This window comes from Pelobates fuscus, chromosome 5 (genome assembly GCF_036172605.1).
Source record: "Pelobates fuscus isolate aPelFus1 chromosome 5, aPelFus1.pri, whole genome shotgun sequence".
Taxonomy (NCBI): domain Eukaryota; kingdom Metazoa; phylum Chordata; class Amphibia; order Anura; family Pelobatidae; genus Pelobates; species Pelobates fuscus.
The window spans coordinates 177169603-177190715 of NC_086321.1; the positions used below are offsets into that span (position 1 = coordinate 177169603).

Sequence of the window (21113 nt, forward strand, 5' to 3'; positions counted from 1 at the left end):
ATTTTAGTCTTTCCGTTTAGTTGATTGCCACAAGGATTAAGTTGCCATCTACTAAACCGCTCCCTAATTTGGTACCCTTAAAATATGTCAATCTCCCAAGGGTACCAATGTAGGGTGTTATCTGCAAAACAGCTGCGACTGGATTGTTATTTAATTTGTCCAAATGAAAATGTGCAAAAATAAAATAAAAACATTTTACCCCCGGAGGTTCGCAGCCTACATATGGCTGTGGGGACCTCTAGTATTAAAAACTGAGGCAGAGTGGTTGAGAGCACTCCTACTGGTGTAGCTTATTTGCAGCTTCCTTGAGCGGTTGCAGCATGTCCCAAAAATTGAGCGCAGAGATGGCTGAATGCTTCAATTAGATTAGATTGCTGCAGATCTAGCCCGTTGCAAAATGTCAGCAGTGGCCATCTTAGATACAGGCTCTGAAAAGCTACTAGTGCTTTTTTTGGTATCAAACATCCATTTTATAGGTTCTTCTAAAGAAGAACCAAATAACTCACTCCCTCCCCCACCCCCCCATAAATAAGAATCAAGTATTTAGAAGTAGAATCTGCAGACCAGATTTTAAGCCAAAATCGCTCTCATTGCCAGTGCAGCTGGCAATGTTTTTTGCAGAAAGTTTTCTTTGGACATACTCAAGAGAATAATGGTTATCTAGTTTTGGCTTTAGAAATAAAAATTGATCTTCAGAAGATTCACCAGCCATACAGCAAAGATATTTTAACCAAATATCCTGGGTCTTCCAGAACAGAAGGAAGTAGAAATAAAAGCCTTGGCTTGATAAGATCCCTGGAAAACCCCTTTTACATATTTCAGCTTTCTTGGCAATTTTACTGCAGAGACTGGGAGGCTCTTCAATGGTCTCTCTCTCTCTCTCTCTCGTCATATTATTACCAAAGTTAGTGGAATGTGTAATCTTAACTAGAGTTTCATACAAGAAATCCAGACACCAAATGACAGATAACACAAAGCAATTCATTTTACTTTCTAAAACACCCCTCGAATCTTACAAAGTTGCATTGTAAGAAAAAGGTGAAATTAAGGTTAGGAGGTGTCAAATCTAATTTCACAACCAAAACTGCAGATGCTTTGGCTTGTTGAAAACCAGACACTTTGAAGATGACAGCTTCTGTGATGTATAGTAGCCACAAAAAGATAACTACAAAACACATCACAAAATTCAGTTAACCCATTATACCAAAAAGGTAAATGGACCCCCTGACAAGAAATTTTGGTGATGTAATTGCGCCATCTACGGACCAAAAACTAAACGATAGTCCATAGGGAAGACACACCCACAGTTTCCAACTAACTACAGAACTGAAAACATTTTCATACAATTCTCATCATATTCGCATTCAAAATTCCTGGGACATATCTACACATCTGATAATTGTAGCTGTAAAATTGCAATATAATAGGATATCTTGCCTATGTGGATTGTAGCTAGCAGTGAAAGAGTGATTTGACTGTCAGCCAAAGTTTTTATTGCTTTACGCTGGCTCTGTGAAGTGTCCGGTCATAAATCTGTATCTTGTTGACAACTGTTGCATATAGAACTTGCTTTTAGCGGTCTATATTGTGTTAAACCACTGCTATATTGTATACTTCTGTTATACCTAAATATTCACTGATTATCACACGTTACAAATATTTTTATTATTGTCACAATAAATTATATTTTTATAATTTGTGATTAATGTGCGAGATAAAATCTTCTACTGAAAAGACATACTCCAGGATTTAGGATAATTAAAATGGTAGGTAATTCTCAGCTTTAAATAATTAAAATCGGGGAAAACCGTGCCAAGATATAATTTTGATATAATAAAAGTTACATTGATAATTTTTATGAAAATATTTATATTTATCGACCAATAAATATCCTCACACTATAGAAACTGAAATGGCCTTGTCTTTTATATGGCATTGTAGCTTTACAGAATAGTCCCAAAGGCATCCAATGGGGGTATCGTTAAACTCTGCAGATGTAGCTGAACACAATTTGGGGTTCTGTGCAGGAATAGCACACACCAGCTTTACAAAATACACATTACAAAAACCTTGTTATAGGTGTATATGCCAAAATAAAGAAAACAATTTTACTCCAATATTTAGCAGAGATTGGCAATGAAATGGCTATGTAAAAAGTGTCAAACTAACCTTAGGTAAATGGCCTGTGATATCTACTTTATATAAATCTATACTTGTGTAGCAATTTCTTTTTCTGTGATGGCTACTAAGCCTACAAGACAAACATACCAACTTGTAAAATTGTGGCACATTGAAATTTTATTTTAGTCCTTGTATTTTGTGACCTGTAACTTTCAAAATAGGCTGAAATCTTAAACATATGATGTATTCTATAAATCAAGACATAAATTAATTTATTTTGAATTACTTTTTCTAAGCTGGACATATGCACACGCCATTGCCAAAAAAAATAATTTTAATTACTGAGAATGTATCTATGTATGTGACAAACTGTATATAATATGGGTTGGTGCAATAAATGACAGATGCAAATTACACTTGAACACAAACAGCAAAAAAAAAAAAAAAAATATGCAAAAAATGGCTTGTGTCCTTAAGGGTAAGACAAGCTTCTGAAACGGTCGTTAAGGGGTTAAAAAGGACTGACACATGGGTCTACTTACTAAATGCTGAATCTGCTTGTAGCGGAACCCTATTGTGGCTGCCCCTTCCTGTATTGTTGATTGCCCTCACCTACCCTACCTTGGCCCTAAAGACAAATACTGTTCCTGGCCCTTGGATTACCTCAGGGCAGTGTTGCAACTTTGAATGGGCACTTCGGATACCGTCGAAGTGCCGAAGTAACCGTCGAAGCTGTCGAAGTCGTCGAAGTGCACGGCATCGAACAATGGACCACGTGGCGGCGGCCATTTTAACTTCGAACACCGCCGACCCTTACCATCGACTCCACTTCGACACACGCCAAAGTACCGGCCACACTTTGAACGGGACTTAGCCGTTTTTATGCCCGAAATTGACCGAACGCACAGCTCAAATCTATGGAACTGTTTTGGGCAGGAAAATGTGCTTGCGGTCGGTCATAAAGGGACCTCCAACTAACTATTGATCTACTGGAGGGATTGGGACGATTTTTGAGAGTATTACTAATTGAAGTCTGCTGATTACGAAAATGCAAATGTTTGTAGCACTAATATTGTAGAAGTTATAGATATTGTGTAAAAGTTATGTTTGAAACTGTATAATAAGTGGATTATCTCTGAGGCTAAGGGGAGGGAATCTGTGGGTTGCACCCATGATACTATTGGTTGTTTTATGCCTCCCCCTGGGTGTGGCCTGTATATGTACATTTGTAATAAAAGGCAGGCTGGATGTGCCAGCCAGCAGTTCTGCTCCTGAAACTGTGTGTCGTCCAGTTATTGGGATTGCTGTTGGGATACTGCTGTATTACTTTACCTGCTGGAAACCTTGCCTGTGGATTTATCATCACCTTGTTCCTGAGCCTCACTGGGATCTTTAGTGGAGAATAGCTGTGAGATATCGGCTCTCCGCTACACTGCTTTTGCAATTTTCAGCTGTTTACGTCCAGTTTAACCCCTTAAGGACACATGACATGTGTGACAAGTCATGATCCCCTTTCATTACAGAAGTTTGGCCCTTAAGCGGTTAAAGTCCTGTTTGGTTGACTGTATTCACCAAGAAAAGAAATGGTTGTTAAAGGAACACTATAGTGCCAGGAAAACAAACTAGTTTTCCTGGCACTATAGTGCCCTGAGGGTGCCCCCACCCTCAGGGTCCCACTCCCGTGGCGCTGAAGGGGGAGGAAGGGGTTAATCCCTTACCTTTTTTCCAGCGCTGGGACTCTCCTCCCTCTTTTTCAGTCATCGGCTGAATGCGCTGCAAGAGCCGCATGCAGCCAGCCAGTCTCCTAGGAAAGCACTCAATGCTTTCCTATGGATGCTGGAGTCTTCTCACTGTGAAAATCACAGTGAGAAGCGCCTCTAGCGGCTGTCAATGAGAGCCACTAGAGGCTGGATTAACCCTATTGTAAACATAGCAGTTTCTCTGAAACTATGTTTACAGCAAAAAGGGTTAAACCTAGATGGACCTGGCACCCAGACCACTTCATTAAGCTGAACTGGTCTGGGTGCCTATAGTGGTCCTTTAATTGAGCCAAAATGGATTGCTGCTATTGTCAAATCAAATGCATATTATTGATGCAGTGAGATTAATCTGAAAACAGCTCAACCAAACCAACTAAATGTCCCTGATACTGTGCGTCTTAAGAGTCAGGTTTGAGGAGAGGATTTGCGGATGGCGTATCCATTGAGTGCCATGGTTTGTCTGGGGATAGTTTTGGACGACTCTGAATTAGGAGGCTTCAGGTTTTGGGTGCACTTCCCTTGGTCTGTATCAGGGAAATATGAAACACAGATTGAAGGCAATCAAGTGGTTTGCAAATAGCTGAATCATATACAACGTATGGATATTTGGCAGAGTTCAGACAACCAAACTGCAGTTGAACAGAAATGCAAATTCGTCTGAAATAACTAGATCTGCCTTTTGTGAAAAGACAAATGTGTTAAGACGGTCAAGATGTAACAAAAAATTACATGCTAGCACTGCGAGTCTAGAGGGTCCATTGCATGAGCAGAGAGACTGCAAGGGCATGTTTTGGTGACTAATGTCCATTTAAGAACACTAGGTATTGCCAACTTGGTGCATGAATCACTAAAGCGAGTCAGTACAAGGATAGGTTGTTTGGGGTTTGTATTTTCTTTACAGTGACATATATTAAATACAAAGAAGAATTAAATACAGGTGTCAAATCTACAAGACTTCTTTCAAAACAGAATCAAACTTCAAGGTTGCTATTTCTTTGCAACTTGCAGCAGCCATGCATGAGAGAACACCAAGCAGTGGGAGATCCTGCAAGATGTTTTATGCCTCACACACACTCACACAAAAATCCTAGTAAGTAGCTACCGACTTATGTGACTGACTACTGGGTGACGTAATCCTCACAAAAAAAAGGCTGATTAAACTAGAACGTTTTTTTTTTTATTTGCAACAACGGCTAGGAAATTTCACTCTTTCCATAAGACACGAAAGATGTCCATTTATAATTTTTATAAAAATCGCACAAAAATATATTTTCTTTCCTTATGCTCCAACAATATGAGTTTTAGGAATGTAAATGTAAACTGCATTTTAAGTATAATCATACATGTACAGTGCCTTGCAAAAGTATTCACCCCCTTGGCATTTTTTGTGTTTTGTTGCCTCACAACCTGGAATTAACATGGATTGTTTGAGGATTTGCATCATTTAATTTACAGAACATGCCCACAACTTTGAAGCAAACAACAAATAGGACAAAATAACAGAAAAGGTCAATGTGCATAACTATTCACCCCTCTAAAGTCATTACTTTGTAGAGCCACCTTTTGTGGCAATCACAGCTCCAAGTTGCTTTGGATAAGACTATGAGCTTGCCACATCTTACCACTGGGATTATTGCCCATTCCTCCTTGCAAAACTGCTCCAGCTCCTTCAAGTTGGATGGTTTGCGCTTGTGAACAGCAATCTTCAAGTCTGACCACAGATTTCCTATTGAATTGAGGTCTGGACTTTGACTAGGCCATTCCAACACATTTACATGTTTCCCCTTAAACCACTCAAGTGTTGCTTTAGCAGTGCGTTTGGGGTCATTGTCCTGCTGGAAGGTGAACCTCAGTCCTAGCCTCAAATCACACCCAGAGTGGTACAGGTTTTGTTCAAAAAAAAAAATCTGTATTTAGCACCATCCATCTTTCCCTCAACTCTGACCAGTTTCCCAGTCCCGGCTGCTGAAAAACATCCCCACAGCAGGATGCTGCCACCGCCATGTTTCACTTTGGGATGGTGTTCTTTGGGTGATGGGTCTGCGCCAGACAGTGTTTTCTTTGATGGCCTAATAGTTCAATTTCAGTCTCATCAGACCAGAGCACCTTCCTCCATACATTTTGGGAGTCTACCACATGCCTTTTCACAAATTAAAAACGTACCATTTTGTTTTTTGCTGAAAGTAATGGCTTTCTTCTGGCCACTCTGCCATAAAACCCAACTTTATGGAGCATACGGCTTATTGTCGTCCTATGTACAGATACTCCAGTCTCTGCTGTGGAACTCTGTAGCTCCTCCAGGGTTACCTTAGGTTTCTGTGCTGCCTCTCTGATTAATGCTCTCCTTGCCCGGCCGTCTCTTGGCAGGTTTGCTGTTGGGCCATGTTCTTTCCATTTGGTTATGATAGATTTGATGGTGCTCCTGGGGACCTAACCCTGACTTGTACTTCTCAACAACATTGTCCCTTACTTGTTTGGAGAGTTCCTTGGTCTTCATGACAGTGTTTGGTTAGTGGTGACTCTTGCTTAAGTGTTGCAGCCTCTGGGGCCTTTCAAAAAAGGTGTATATATGTAATGACAGATCATGTATCACTTAGATTGCACACAGGTGATCATTTCACTAATTATGTGACTTATGAAGGTAATTGGTTGCACCAGAGCTTTTTATGGGCTCCATAACAAAGGGGGTGAATACATACGCACATGACAATTTTCTGTTTTCCATTGCTAAAAAAAAATAGTTTTAATGGATATATTTCTCATTTCACTTCACCAACTTAGACTATTGTGTTCTGATCAATCACATAAAATTCAGATTAATAAAACATTGAACTTTAGACTGTAATGTAACAAAATAAGTAAAAAGTCAAAGGGGGTGAATACTTTTGCAAGGCATTGTATAACTGAACATCATTTTCTTTTGGTTTACATACCTTTAAATCCTTCTTCATCCAGCATCACTGTATAGTCTTCTGGGCTTTCTGTCATGCTGAAAAACTTGCATCTGCAGTAAAACAAAACAATATATTATATTTTTATATATATACCAGCAGGCTGCCAGTGATTGACAGGAACTTCTTGATAAGAACTTTGTACACCTGTCGGATTAGAGGTCTCACAGTTCGCAAAATATTTAAAGAAAATATGTCCATGTTACCTCACCATTGGCAGCTTACTTCCGGTTCTCACACAACATTGCTGCAGGTTATCCTATTGTATTAGAGAATGTTCCATGAATTGTTCTTAGTATTTAATTATTTTTATTTTAAGTTATACATACAACAAAGACAAACATTATACAAAAATACAATACAATACAATAGTTAAATACATATATTGTTTAGTATATTTTTCAGCTTAGAAAAATTATATAAAAAAAAACTTACAAATCAGCTATCCGAAATGATATATTAAAGGACCACTATAGTGCCAGGAAAACAAACACTCTTTTTCCTGGCACTATAGTGCCCTGAGGGTGCCCCCACCCTCAGGGACCCCCTCCCGCCTGGCTCTGGGGAGAGGAAAGGGGTTAAAACTTTCTCCAGCGCCGGGCGGGGAGCTCTCCTCCTCTCCTCCCATTCGGCTGAATGCGCACGCACGGCAAGAGCTGCGCGCGCATTCAGCCGGTCTCATAGGAAAGCATTATCAATGCTTTCCTATGGACGCTTGCGTGCTCTCACTGTGATTTTCACAGTGAGAATCACGCAAGCGCCTCTAGCGGCTGTCAGAGCGACAGCCACTAGAGGATTTGAGGGCTGGATTAACCCATTTATAAACATAGCAGATTCTCTGAAACTGCTATGTTTATAAAAAAAAAAAAAAATGGGTTAACCCTAGCTGGACCTGGCACCCAGACCACTTCATTAAGCTGAAGTGGTCTGGGTGCCTAGAGTGGTCCTTTAAAATGTTTCTTTGATCTTTTTGATCCATTGGTCGTAGAAGTGAATATAGTTTAAAATTATTTGAGAATGAAACCCCCTCTCCATTTCAAGTTGAAATATAAGTTGTTTTTTATACGGAGTGAAATCTGGAGTTGATATTTGTTTCCAAGATCTTGGGTTAACTATTTTTGTGGACATAAGACAGTGAAGAATCAATATTTGGTGAGTTTGCCCCATTTAAGGAGAAGCAAGACAGTTTCTGGAGATTTATTTAAATTTATATTAAAAACTAACAGTTGAGTATATCGAGTCCCAAAATTTAATTATTCTTGGACAGTTACACACACACACACACACACACATTAAAGTTAATATGTTAAAAAATAAAATTAAAAATTTAAATATACACACACACACACACACACACGTGTAATTTAGTTCTAACTATTTTAAAATTAAGGTGTAGAACAAAATATATACATACACACAATAATTCTACGTTCAAATTGACAGAGCTGACAGAGCTGGCCGCGGGTCTCGCGAGATTTACACTGGGAAGCTGGAGGAGCTGCACGGAGGTGAGTAAACGCTTGCTGCCCGCCCCTCCAGGACCGCCGGGCTTGTATCGGAGCATATTTATTCGAGTATAACAAGCACCCTAATTTTAGATTTAAAAAAAAAAAAAAAAAAAAAAAAAAAAGTATAAAATTTTATACCGATTTTTAATCGAAAATTAGGGGTGCGCGTTATACACGTGTGCGCGTTATACTCGAATAAATACGGTATGTTCCATACCTAAATATTTGATGTTAAATGAAAGCCCTGTTTCCCCTGAATAAAATTATATATAATAAGTGTGGGTGCATTTAATATGAAAGAGGTGAATTACGGTTGGATAGACATAGCGCATATGCCAGGTTTTGTTTACGTTTTGATCAAAAAAGTTATATATACATTGGAATTTAAAATATAAAGCCAAAATAGCAATTCTATTTGGTCCTAAGATTTTTAAAATCCCTGCAAATCATTGTTTAGTGTATTAACAATGGTGTACAGAAGTAATTTTAAAACTGTACTTAGGCTAGATCGTATTATCAGCATCATTAACAGTTTTAGGAGAGGCAATAGATGACAAGTCAGAGCAAGTCTAAAAAAGATAAATAAATAAAATAAAGTATATGTACAAAATAAGACTACCGACACTCACATTCAATTATTACACATCAGAAGTTCAACCACTTCCTGAATTATTTCTTAATAGAGTTATGCAATTCACGGTAAGTGTTGAACTCACTATACATCTGCCAGTAATAGATCTTGTTTATAGTAGTTATAAATGGCATTAGAAACACTCACTGCTCTCTTGGTAACCACTTCTATAGTGTGCCATTTTTGTTCTCCTTCATAAAATACATCTTCTGTTTATTTTAGGATTCCTCCTCAATAGAAGTTTGATTGCAAAATAAATGGAAATAGAAATCAGAATATGCACACAGACCAACTTGTTTTCTAAATAAAAAAAAATTATACTAAAAACTGAATTTACTTACTGTAAATTCTTTTTTTCTTAATATGGTGGCAGTACCATCATTTTTTTCCCCTTTCCTGTGGACAAGCATCTAGCAAGATTAATTACAATCAAAGAAGACCCTCCCCACTGCCCTATACAACAGCTGTATTGCAAAACCTACCCTAGTAAGTAGTAAGATAAAAACCACAGACCAACTTATACTGCAAAAAAATATTTTAATATGGAGGGAGGGAAGCCGTACTGCCACCATATGAAGAAAAAAATAATTTACGGTAAGTAAAAATTTGTTTCTCTCATATGGTGGCAGTACCATCGGGATATAGCAAGATCCCCATCAGGGCGGGTCTTATGCAACAACAGCTTGTAACACCTTACGCCCAAATGCCGCTTCAGAGGAAGAGAATATGTCTAGCCGATAGTGCTTGATAAAAAGGTGTTATAAGAGGACCAGCATGCTGCTTTACAGATGACCTCTGGAGAAGCAAGTGCCTTTTCTGCCCATGAGGTAACCATAGCTCGGGTGGAATGGGCCATAAGAGCAACTGTAGCCTGGAAACCTCTTGTCGAATATGCCAATTCTATAGCGTGTATGAGCCAACGGGATAAGGAGCTGCGGGAAGCCTCATTCCCTTTGAATTTACCCTGAACATTAATTAACAGGTGGTCCGAAACCCTGAACTCTTGTTCTGGCAAGGTATACAAGTAAAGCTCTTCTGACGTCCAACTTCCGCCATTTAAGTTCTTGGCGAGAGGAGGCCTCACTACAAAATGAAGGCAAAATAATCGGCTGATTAACGGTGTTCGCAGACAAGACCTTGGGCAAAAAGGAAGGCCTTGGATGAAGGACAACCTTGTCTTTGTGAAAAATTGTAAAGTCATCCGAGAAGGACAGAGCTTGAAGTTCTCCGACTCTTATGGCTGATGTGATGGCCACCAGAAATGCAACTTTAAGAGACAATTTTTAAAGGGACCTCTTCCAAAAGGTGGAACACAGAGACCAGGGACAAATCCCAGGATGGAAACACGGATCTCTTAGGAGGGCGTCTAAGTCTGATGGACCAAAAAAAAAAAAAAATCATCTGATTAGAACATGGGAGGCCATATCCTTGATTAGGAAAAAAACTTAAGGCTGATGTCTGAACCTTAAGAGTAGATACACCCAGGCCAGCTGAAAAAATGTCTTGTAAAAAATGATGAATGGTATCCAGAGATGGATGAACACTAAGGCAATGGTGCTCCTTACACCAGTGAAGAAACTTAGCCCAAATTTGGAAGTATATTTTTGACGTAGACTTTCTGGTAGACCGAAGTAGGATAGCAATTCTGTCTTCTTGTAAACCCTGGCTACGAAGGATTAGCCTCGCAGTAGCCAAGCGGCAACCTGAACATTCAGAATTTCTAGAGGTAGATTCCTATTCACAGTCAGGGTGTTCAATACTGGAAGCTCCCAATGTGCCGTGGCCATCTTCTTTAAAGCCGAAAACCAGACCCTGTTTGGCCAATACGGAATTATCGCCAACACCACTGCTCTGTCCTTCCCTCTCGGGACAAGAAAGGAAACTGGGGTAGGTTTTGCAATACAGACGTTATATAGAGCAAGGGGGAGGGTCTTCTTTGATTGTAATTAATCTTGCTAGATGCTTGTCCACAGGAAAGGGGCAAAACCTGATGGTACTGCCACCATATGACAGAAAAAGTTAAGTGTATGATTAAAAGGGACACAATAGTCACCAGAGGTACTACAGCTTATTGTATTATTTCTGGTGAGTAGAATCATTCCCTTCAAGCTTTTTGCATTGAACACTCTTTTTAAAGAAAATGCAATGTTTACATTACAGCCTAGGGATACCTCCACTGGCCATTTGATACCAAGCCTATGGATACCAGCTACTGGCTGCTAGAGGTGCTTCCTGGGGACATTTAGTGTCACCACCCTCTGCATGGAGACACTGAACTTTCCACAGGAGATGCATTGATTCTAAGAGGAGATGTTGATTGGCCAGGGCTGTGTTTTACTTGTGCTGGCTCTGCCCCTCATCTGCCTTTTAACAGTCTCAGCCAATCGTATGTAAAAGCATTGTGTTTAGCGGAGAGAAATCACTTCTGATAGGCATAGCTAGCAGCAACAGACTGGAGTAAAGGTAAGATTTTCCTATATTTATATATGATGCGGGGGGAGGGGTAGGGTACACAAAATCCTATGTGTAACAGAATTGCTGGCAAATGAATGCAACGTATAAAACAGATTCCTCATTGGTCAAAAAAAAATAAAAAATAAAAACGGAGTGACAGGGGAGAGCAGGTGAACTCATCTACAAGTGGTTCCCCTGCTGTGTCACCATAACTACTGAGCATGTGTTTAGTGACTCAATTAGTCCTTTGCTAAATGCATTCTGCACTATTCCAGAGGAATGTAGGAACAGAGTGGCAGATATGTATCCACTGACAAAGATGCCAAGATGTCTGTGGCATGGGGAAGGCCAAATATGTATGAGAGCCGTGAAAAAAGTGAGTAACTGGTGGTAATCTAAATTGGTGTAACCTCCATAAACTTGGCATGATGACACACTCATTGCTAGAAAGGAGGCAGCTTTACCTATAACAAGGATCGATTAGGAAAGAACTGTCCACCAATGTGGAACATTCATCTATTTTAAAAATTGGTATTTATTTTCTTGACAGATGGGATGATGTCCTAATGGCACTGGTTTTGCAATCCCTCCATCAATAAACTGCCAAAAATATCGCATTGGTGCTGTAGACAAAGGAGTACCTACCTCCAAGGTGCTGTGGATCGTATGCTAGTCCTATTGCATACAGCTAGTCCCCGTAACCATAAGTTGTGGCCAATACTAATGTTTTGGATAAACTGCTGTACTTCAAACATCATTGATTTGATTATAATGCAGCCAAAGTGTTCTTGTTTAAGCACCAAAGCAACCAACTTCATGGAGTTGTTTTGGTGCCAAGAGTATCTCTTGAGGATAGGGGAGGTTAATAAACAAGTACAATTTTGCCATAACATGCATGCAATGTATTTAGAGCTTCAAAATCAGGTTATGCTGATTAAGCCATTAATTAATTTATTTTTTAACAGTGCATAGCCTTTGGAAGTCTAAATACATCGTTTTTTTTTTTTTTTTTTCAAGTTTGTAAACTTCTACCACAGCATAGTTCTAGAACATTTATAGAATAAAAACAGTATTAGCACCAAAGAAACATTAAGTTTCTTAAAGTTTACATGGATAAGTTCCACACAAACAGCCCCTTGAATAAGGGATTTTCTGCCACTGAGGTAGTGGCAGCACATGGTTGAGGTAACAAATATTATGAAAGTTTGGGGTGTAGCTGGTGCAAGTAACATGGCTAGAATAGCCACTACCAGAATAAACTGGCTAATTATAGAAATAGAGGATTCCTATGGAGCTGACAGGAAGGCGAAGCCTGTGGTTAAAATAATGAGATAAGTTCGTGCAGCGCTGGGAATAGCGAAGAAAACTAAAATAAGTTAACATATATAAAAAGTTAAACAGTAAAATAAGAGAGAGAGATACATATGGGATGAGACTCTCCAACTCCCAGCACAGTGTGCCCCCTCCCTGGTTACCCTGGCTCTGCTCCCCCCACATACCTGGTATGGTGCGGCAGGAAGATGAGCTTGACCAGCGGGTGGGTGTAGAAGGCCAGGCCGGACTTGTCGATACTGGTTACCCGCACCCGGTGCTCCAGCAGCTGGAGGTCCATGGCGCGGACACTCTGGCACCCAGCGTGCGCTCGAGGGGGCGGGGCCTCAGTCTGGGTGGGCGCGTCCATTGGGCTGTAGGGGCTGGGCTAAGTGACGGGTGGGCGGGGCTTATAGAGGCTGTCAGGAGAGCTTACCTGAGGCTGGAGCAGGGCTATTGATCTTTCCTTTATATATCGTTATATATCTTTATATATCTATGGGAGCCAGATGTCCAGTACACACAGCATAGTAAGACAAGGACTGCTGGGGGATGTCAAGGCAACCAAAGTGCTTTATTTAACTAGAGCTGGTCAATAGTTAATTTACTGATATATCCCCAGTGAAAAAAAGTCTGTGCACCTTAGTTTATCATTTTTATGGAAAACACCTATATATTTGTTTTAATTTCTTTCAATTCACAATAAGGAAAAGCTAAAAAAAAAAAAAAAAAAGTTGAATATAGTAGGAGAGTGTTAATAATTAATATTTATTTTTATTCTATTTGACCCCTTTTAAAACCATAATTTGCAGCTGTAACATAACAAGCTATCTTGAGAGCCTGACAGGCTTAATCATTAAAATCAATAGGATGTTCCTGTTAATTGCTTCACTGCTTCTAGAATTTCACACCAAAGTTGTACTTTTTTAAATAAGTAAGTTTAATGGCTTTTTAAAAACAAAACAAAAAAAAAGTGTATTATTATTATTTTTTATTTATAAGGGACATTTAAATGATTGAGTGTGTATTCAGGGATTACTTCAGTAGACCTGGGATTTCAGAGAATTGGAAATCAGCTGATGCTCTTAGCCAAAAAATTATACAGAGGTTTGGACAATTTTTAATCTTACGCCTCACACATGCAATACAGCCCACTTTTCCCAAGCAATCAAATCCTATCCCCAAACATACCCTTTAGCCAATATTCTCACTACACACCATAAAGCTCTCATCCCCCTAAACACACGCTATAGCTTCTATTCACATACAGTCTCTACTCACATGTCACACATATTACAACTCAAACAGATTCAACCACACAACTTCACAACAGCCTTCTTCCCACATATGCAATTGTATAAACGTCCCCCCCCCCCCCCCCCCCCAACAGGCACAATCCCACACATCCAACCCCACAAGCAATTTCTCCAGAAACATGCAGCACCAGAAATGACCTATCCCAATACACGCAACACCACAAGCAGCCACACTCCCAGCACATGCACACCATACAAGTTGCGTCCCCACTAACATGCAACACTATAAGCAGCCTGCCTTCACATGCGGCCTACACACACACACACACACACCATCCTCTCACACTATGTCCCATCTGTCATTCTATTACCCACTTGCTGTGTTACAAAAATGAAGAAAGGAGCCGCACTCAATCGCAGCAAACACTGGAGTAGGACCAGCAATATGTTGCGGTCACCGGCCCTCCGCGTGGCAGAGCCGTTCCCGACTGGCACCGTCTCGCCGACCTCACGAGCTTACTTGCTCGTCGGCAAGCCGGCAACCGCTCCTCCAAGTTGTAATGCTTACATGAATTTAAATGGAACACAACTGCAGATATCTTCAGGATTTAGATTAATGACTAGGATATTAGAGAATAACACAGGTACTGTATCTTTTATTAAGTGGATGTTTGTTAAACGGAGTAAGCAGCTTTTGGTATGCATGCAGTATAGCAGATAGGTGTTTGCCAGTTCATGGAAACGAAGCAATAAGAAATGAAAGTTGCAGCAGGTATGAATTAGTTTGGAGTTAGAGGTAAGCAGACTTGCAAGCAGGCAGTATCCTATTACGGTTGCAATTATAACTTAGCTTTTCAATGGTGGGAGTCCAGGTTTTCCTTAGTTCTCCTCCGGGGAGGGAAGAGGTTAAGCAGGAAGGAGAAGGTCCTTTTACTATCCGCGGTCGAGGTGAGGAGAAGGTGGGTCAACAGTTTCCAGTCCGGGTTCGATGCACAAAAAGGTTTTAGAGGAATCTTGCTAGCCGGTTTTGATTTCGCGGTAACGCTTTTCAATAATCCAGCGTCTTGAATCTGGCACAGTCTCATTATGTAGCGTGGGGAGACCGCGTCAGAGAAGGGGGTGTGGCCAAGCTCCATCTACCCGGAAGAGTCAATGTAACGGTAATGCCGGCAGTTAAGACATGACAGTACCCTCCCTGTAAGGAGCACCCACAGGGTGCTATCAACATGGTTTAGACGGATAGTGCCTGTGGAATGCGGTAATTAACCTGTTTGCATGGATCACAGAGGAGTTTTCCCAAGTGTCCTCATCGATTCCGTAACCTTTCCACCTAATGAGGTACTGCAGGGAGCCACAATGGATCCGTGAATCCAGAATCTTTTGGATCTCGTATTCCTCTTCACCTTGTACTAAAATAGGATCAGGAGTAGTAATTGCATCTCTATGGAAAGGGTCGGAGAGGTGAGGTTTGAGCAAGGAAACATGGAAGACAGGGTGAAGTTTCAAAGTAGGTGGAAGCTTCAATTTCACAACGTTAGGGTTGATGATTGACAATATTCGAAAAGGACCAAGAAAGAGGGAACTCAGTTTCTTTGAAGGACGGTTGGTGGATATGATTTTTTTTTTTTTTTTTTAATTCTTTATTTTTGGTGCAGATTTTCATGTAACATCCGTATATGCTTTTACACCATGGTTATATACACAGGATAACATCGCATGTAACATTACGTCTTAGTAGTCATGTTGGGTTAGTGTATTGCACATTTTTGTGGTTATGGTGGTCTGTTGGGTTATAACGAGCTGGTCACTATTGGGGGTATTTGACCCCCCCCCTTCGTGTAGTTCTGCGGGGATTGTGTGCCAGTGATGATGTTCAGTCGAGGTCATTGGGTCTAGGTAAGGGGAGAGTTGGCTTTGCAACTGCGTTGCCTTCATCTGGTGGGGAGTCTGTGGGTCCTCCTAGTGTCTATATTATTTTCCGGGTAGGCTCCCCCTTTGAGGAGTGGGACTTCTGTGGGAGATAGTCGCTAGTGTGGGCTTTCGCTTATGGCCCAGTTCTGGAGTTCAGGTCCCATGTCCCCTTACAGTTCCGTCTTCCCTGGCCCTTCTGTGCCCTGTGTGGGAGGGGGGGGGGAGAGTCGCTAAGCGGTGTGCGCTTATTATGTGTGTTGTGTGAGTGTCAAGGCAAAGCATGTGTCGGTGGGTGTGTATGTGTATGTAGTTAAAGTAGTCGGAGCAGTATCACCAAACATAATAAACATTTTAAAAACTATGATAGTCTCTTATGTCTCTGCAGCTTGGTTCTGCTGTTTTCAGGTCGTCGGCCTCCTATCCCCCCTGCGGGCAGATGAATGCGTATCGGTTGCAGAGTTCATTTGAAGCTGTGCGCCTGGCATTTCGTGGGTGGTGGCTTGACCAGGAGGCAAGTTCAGTGTTGCCAGGAGCGCAGGGGCGTCTGCAGGGTCTGTGGCCTTGTAGTGCTTCCCTTCCTTGGTGACCCACATTGTGTGTGGTGTTGCCCATCTGTAGGTCACCCCTGCTTTTTGTAGGGTCTGCGCGAGGGGCTGCATGGCTTTCCGCCACTTCATTGTGGCCCTGTTGAGGTCCTGGAAGAAGGAGATTTTACATTCCTCAAATGTATATGGCGTTTTCCCTTTGATCTCCGCTAGTAGGCTTAGCTTGGTAGACATCGATTGGCATCTAAGGATGACGTCACGTGGTGCAGTTTTGGGGGCCCTTAGGGACTTGGTTATTCTGTATGCCCCATCAAATGTGAGGAATTTGGCCTCTTTTGCTGGCAGTAAGGATGTCACTAACCTTCTCACGAAGTGTGGCAATTCTTCTAGGGGTATTGACTCTGCTATTCCTCGCACCTTTATGTTTTTTCTCCTTCCCCTGTCATCCAGTATGTGTATTTGCCTGTTCGTTTCTGCTTGTGTATCTTGCAGGTTTTGCACCCTGTCGCTGAGGGCTTGCAGTCCCTTTTGTAGGTCTGCCACGTTTCCCTCAGTTGTTTGTGTGCGCCGTTTAACGGCCTGTACCTCTGTTGTGAGGGCTGCCAGGTCTGCCTCCCACATCGCCCTAAGATTGTTTTGGAGGCCTACGAGCATATCTTGGAGTTCCCACTTTGTTGCCGGGGCTTCTGTCACGGGTGGATATGGGGTCCCTCTGTGTGCCGGTGTTGGACTTCGGCTTGCGGTCCCGCCGTCGGCTCCTGAGGTCGAGGGTTCTTGGGAGAGTGAGACCTCTCGCGGTGCCGGTACAGTCGCGGGGGTTGCGTGTTGCAGCATCTGACATATGTCCTGCTGCGTTCCGGTGGTAGTCGCGGGTGTCTTTGGATTCCTCCTGCCCATAGTGCCTGCCAGCAAATTAAGGAGGTCTGGTTCGTCCCAATCCGGGAGGTCTGCGCGTGCGGAGGGCTGTCTACTGGCGTGGTAGGCCTTGGAGCCTCGGCTCTGTCGTTTTTTCCCCGGGGTGTGGAGAAAAGGCATCGGCAGGTTCGGGGTGATGAGCTGCTGCGTTATCTGCCCTTTGTTTGACCGGGTATGCAGTGATGCCGGAGATATTTGGTGGATTCAATATTATTTATACGGAGCTATGTCGAATGGCGTCTAGTCAGTTGCGCTGCTAGGCTCCGCCCCGGTGGATATGTTTTTTGAGGAGAGCCAGACAAGATCACCAATTTTATAAGCTGGAGGAGGTTGCCTCTTAGTATCGAAAAACTTCTTTTGATTAAACAATGCGAGTTTAAGATTTTCATGCAATTTAAGAAACAGGGAAGACATGAAAGAGTTTTGATTTGAAACAGTGGGGTTAGAAGAAGGAATGGTATGAGTAGGAAACGAAGAGGGATGAAACACATAATTTGAGAAGAAGGGAGTCATTTCACTACTGGTATGAACTGAGTTGTTGTATGCAATTTCGGCCATAGGCAACCATGTGCTCCAATCATCTTGTAGGTGGGAACAATAACATCGTAAATATAGCTCTACGCATTGGTTAACTCTTTCAGTTTGCCCATTGGTTTAGGGATGATAAGCTGAAGATAGTTTGCGTTGAATATGGAGAGAAGAACACAGTGCGTTTCAGAATTTGGAGGTGAACTGAGTCCCTCGATCTGATATGATTTAATCAGGAAGTCCATGAAGTTTCACTATATTATCAATGAATACTTTAGAAAGTTCAGATGATGAGGGTAATTTCTTCAAGGGGACAAAATGGGACATTTTCGTGAAGCGGTCCACTACTACTAAAATGGTGGTATGATGTTTAGAAGGAGGGAGTTCTACCAAGAAGTCCATAGAAATGGATTGCCATGGTCTTTCCGGGATCGGTAGATTTAATAATTGACCAAATGGATGATGATGTTCAGACTTGGATCTTTGGCAAGTTGAGCAAGTTTTGACATAGGATTTCGATGGTTTTGTCCTGGCGAGGCCACCAATAATATCTCTTGGATAATTCTAGGGTCTTTTTTATTCCAGGATGACCAGCCAAAGGAGAATCATGAATTAATTCGAGTACTTTATTTCTGAATATGGGAGGAATGTAAATCCTGTTATTGAAATAGTAGAGACCGTTTTTCTTTGATAGTTTGGTTGACTTGGGAAGTTCAAGAGCATCTTCGTTTAGACTTTTATGTCATCTAGAAGGGACGTTATGATTCTGTTATGGTACTTTTTCAGTAAACCAAAATGTTTAAGTGTCTATCTGTTCCTGTCCAAATTAAAGAGAATTGAATTGCGTATATACGCTGAAGTAATTCAGTCTGACACACGGAGTTCAGGTTAAAATAACTTCGAGGAAATTTATTGGCAAGTGAAGAATCAGAGGGCACGCAGGCCCTTTTAAGAGACATTTTCGTCATCATTGATTATCAAGATATCAGTGAATAAACATCATTAATTGGATTAATTGTTAAGTGTCTGGATTAGTGTCCACCTATCAATATAATTAATTGGATGAAAAACGAAGTGGTTAGTTCCGTGTCCACCCACCAGGAGGTGGTATTATTCTAGACACGGGTGGGGACAAGGGGGTCTTGAGCGTCATTTTACTCGGTCGGTGATGTCAGATCTCGTGGTTAGGTGCAAGGTCTCTTATGAATAGAACATTTCATTACTACTGTGTTCTCATGGCCTTTAAATTATACTATGTTGCGAGTTAGGGGAAATTCAGCAGTTCCTGGGTTAGTCATATCTTTATGGAGAATACAGTCTTTGTCTATTGTGTTAGATGTGCTGAGAAATTCTGTCATGTAATGTGGTTTTCATATGGAGAAGTCAGGTTATGAGGACAAAATGGAGGATTTGTCACAGCATCAGGTTAAAATGGAGTTAGTGCAATAATTCAATACAAGTAGAATAAAGATTTTTTAATAATTCTACATCAGTCCCCCCTATGAAATGTTAAATTCTAAGAGATAAAAACTTTATTTGTTAATATCAGAAGACGTGTTAGCCCAAAGGCACAGAAACCCCGTGGCCGCTAGCTAGGTGTTAATGCAAAGTGCAAGTCTGTCCCTAATTCTGACCCTAATAGGCTAACTCATCTGTCAGTATGGCTCTCGAACACTTCACACCCATGGGTGGCCCATGGCGGCTAACCCACCACTTCTCCACACGGGGCCTTTACCATTCACTGACAGATGCTGTCCCTAAGGTGGTCCCTTCCTAGAATTCTCGCACTTTATCATCAAAAGGGATAGATTGCAGCGGCAAACAGGGTGAGTTGAGATCCTGGAAGTCTTGGTCATCAACTTCAAGATGTGTGAAAGTGGGTGCCACTTGGTCAACAGTCTTCGTGAGGGCTTTTCGTAGACAAGGGAAGACACAACAAAAGAGAAGAGCAAAAATAAAAAGGAAAATTAGAATTGCCATACCAATATGCATTAAAGCCTTTTGCCAACCCGTCATCCAACCAAACCATCTGTCCCAGGGATCTTTTATCCCAGAATTTCTTTTTAACTCTTCAGAGAGGTCATTTAATTTTTCTATGGCTAAAGTTACTTTACCATTAGGGCCTGTGTTTTCTGGGATGTAGGTACATGTCATGGTGTCGGGCAAAATTTTACATACCCCTCCTTTTTCGGCTAGGATCATATCTAGGGCTATTCTATTCTGGAAAGCCATTTGGGATGTGGCCTGTAACTGTTCGGCTAATCCTTGGAGGGCGTCTCTGGTGTAATTAACAAAACGCTGTTGGTTGTAATAAATGTAATTTATCCAGTTTAAATTCTTGTTTGCGGTAACTATGGTAAAAATTGATTCAAATCCTGCAGCAACCTCGTCTCTTGCTTTAAACTCATTGGGTACCCCCCTAGGCACTCCAATGGCATCAATGTAAATGTGAGGGTCAAAACTTCCTTTTACTGGGGCTTCACGCTTAACCTTAGTGTGGCTGGGCTCATGGGTGTTGAGGTGTGTGTCAGAGATAATGTGTATAGGCATAATGGCCTTAGTCAAAGTACACTCCCCCCACCACTCTGTGTCCATTCTGGATCTTAACTGTAAATCCCCACACAACCAGTAAATATCTCCTAATGACCTAGTGTGATGCTGCAGTAAACGTACAGGAACAGTTCGATATGTAGCACAATATCCTTCGGGAAAGTTACCCACAAATTTACCAATCCCATCGTGCATGGCATAGCAAGTGTAATTACCTTTATATATTGTAATACCATTAGGAGGTCTGACATTTTTGGCTAGAAGAGGATACTCCGCTGTCCATGCTTGACATATAGACCTGTTGAAATCATATTGGTAGGCAAAAAGACTTAAAACACAATTTTCTGCATCTACTGGCAAGGTTAAAGGTACAGTGCCCAGATGAGGCCGGGCACCACCACACACATAGCATGCAGTTCTGTTATGCTTGTTGGCATTATATTTCATCCATTCTAACCATAGGTTAACATCATTAAAACCTGTTTCAGCGGCCATGGTATCTTCAAAGGTGGGGTTAGCAATGGCCATCATGTCCTTAAAGGACTGAATGTGTGGTTTTAATGGATTTATGACCATGTGAGTAGCTCCTCGCCACTCAGGGGAATTACACATATCTTTAAGGTAGAAATGCCCTAATTTAGTATAGGAACCCTTTTTCCAATACATTCCCAA

General features: G+C 41.3%; 1 protein-coding gene across 2 annotated transcripts in view; it reads right to left on the reverse strand.

Moving 5' to 3' along the window:
- The window catches only part of CASTOR1 (cytosolic arginine sensor for mTORC1 subunit 1), a 44653-nt gene extending 31492 nt beyond the window's left edge, over positions 1-13161 (reverse strand). For both annotated transcript variants that reach the window (XM_063454760.1, XM_063454759.1), the window contains exons 1-2: positions 12925-13161; positions 6815-6885 (exon numbers count right to left, since the gene is read on the reverse strand). In XM_063454760.1, the coding sequence (XP_063310830.1) occupies positions 6815-6885; positions 12925-13106 (253 nt within the window). In that variant the 5' untranslated portion in view covers positions 13107-13161. The remainder of the gene's footprint in view (positions 1-6814; positions 6886-12924) is intronic.
- Between the last annotated feature and the right edge of the window lie 7952 nt (positions 13162-21113).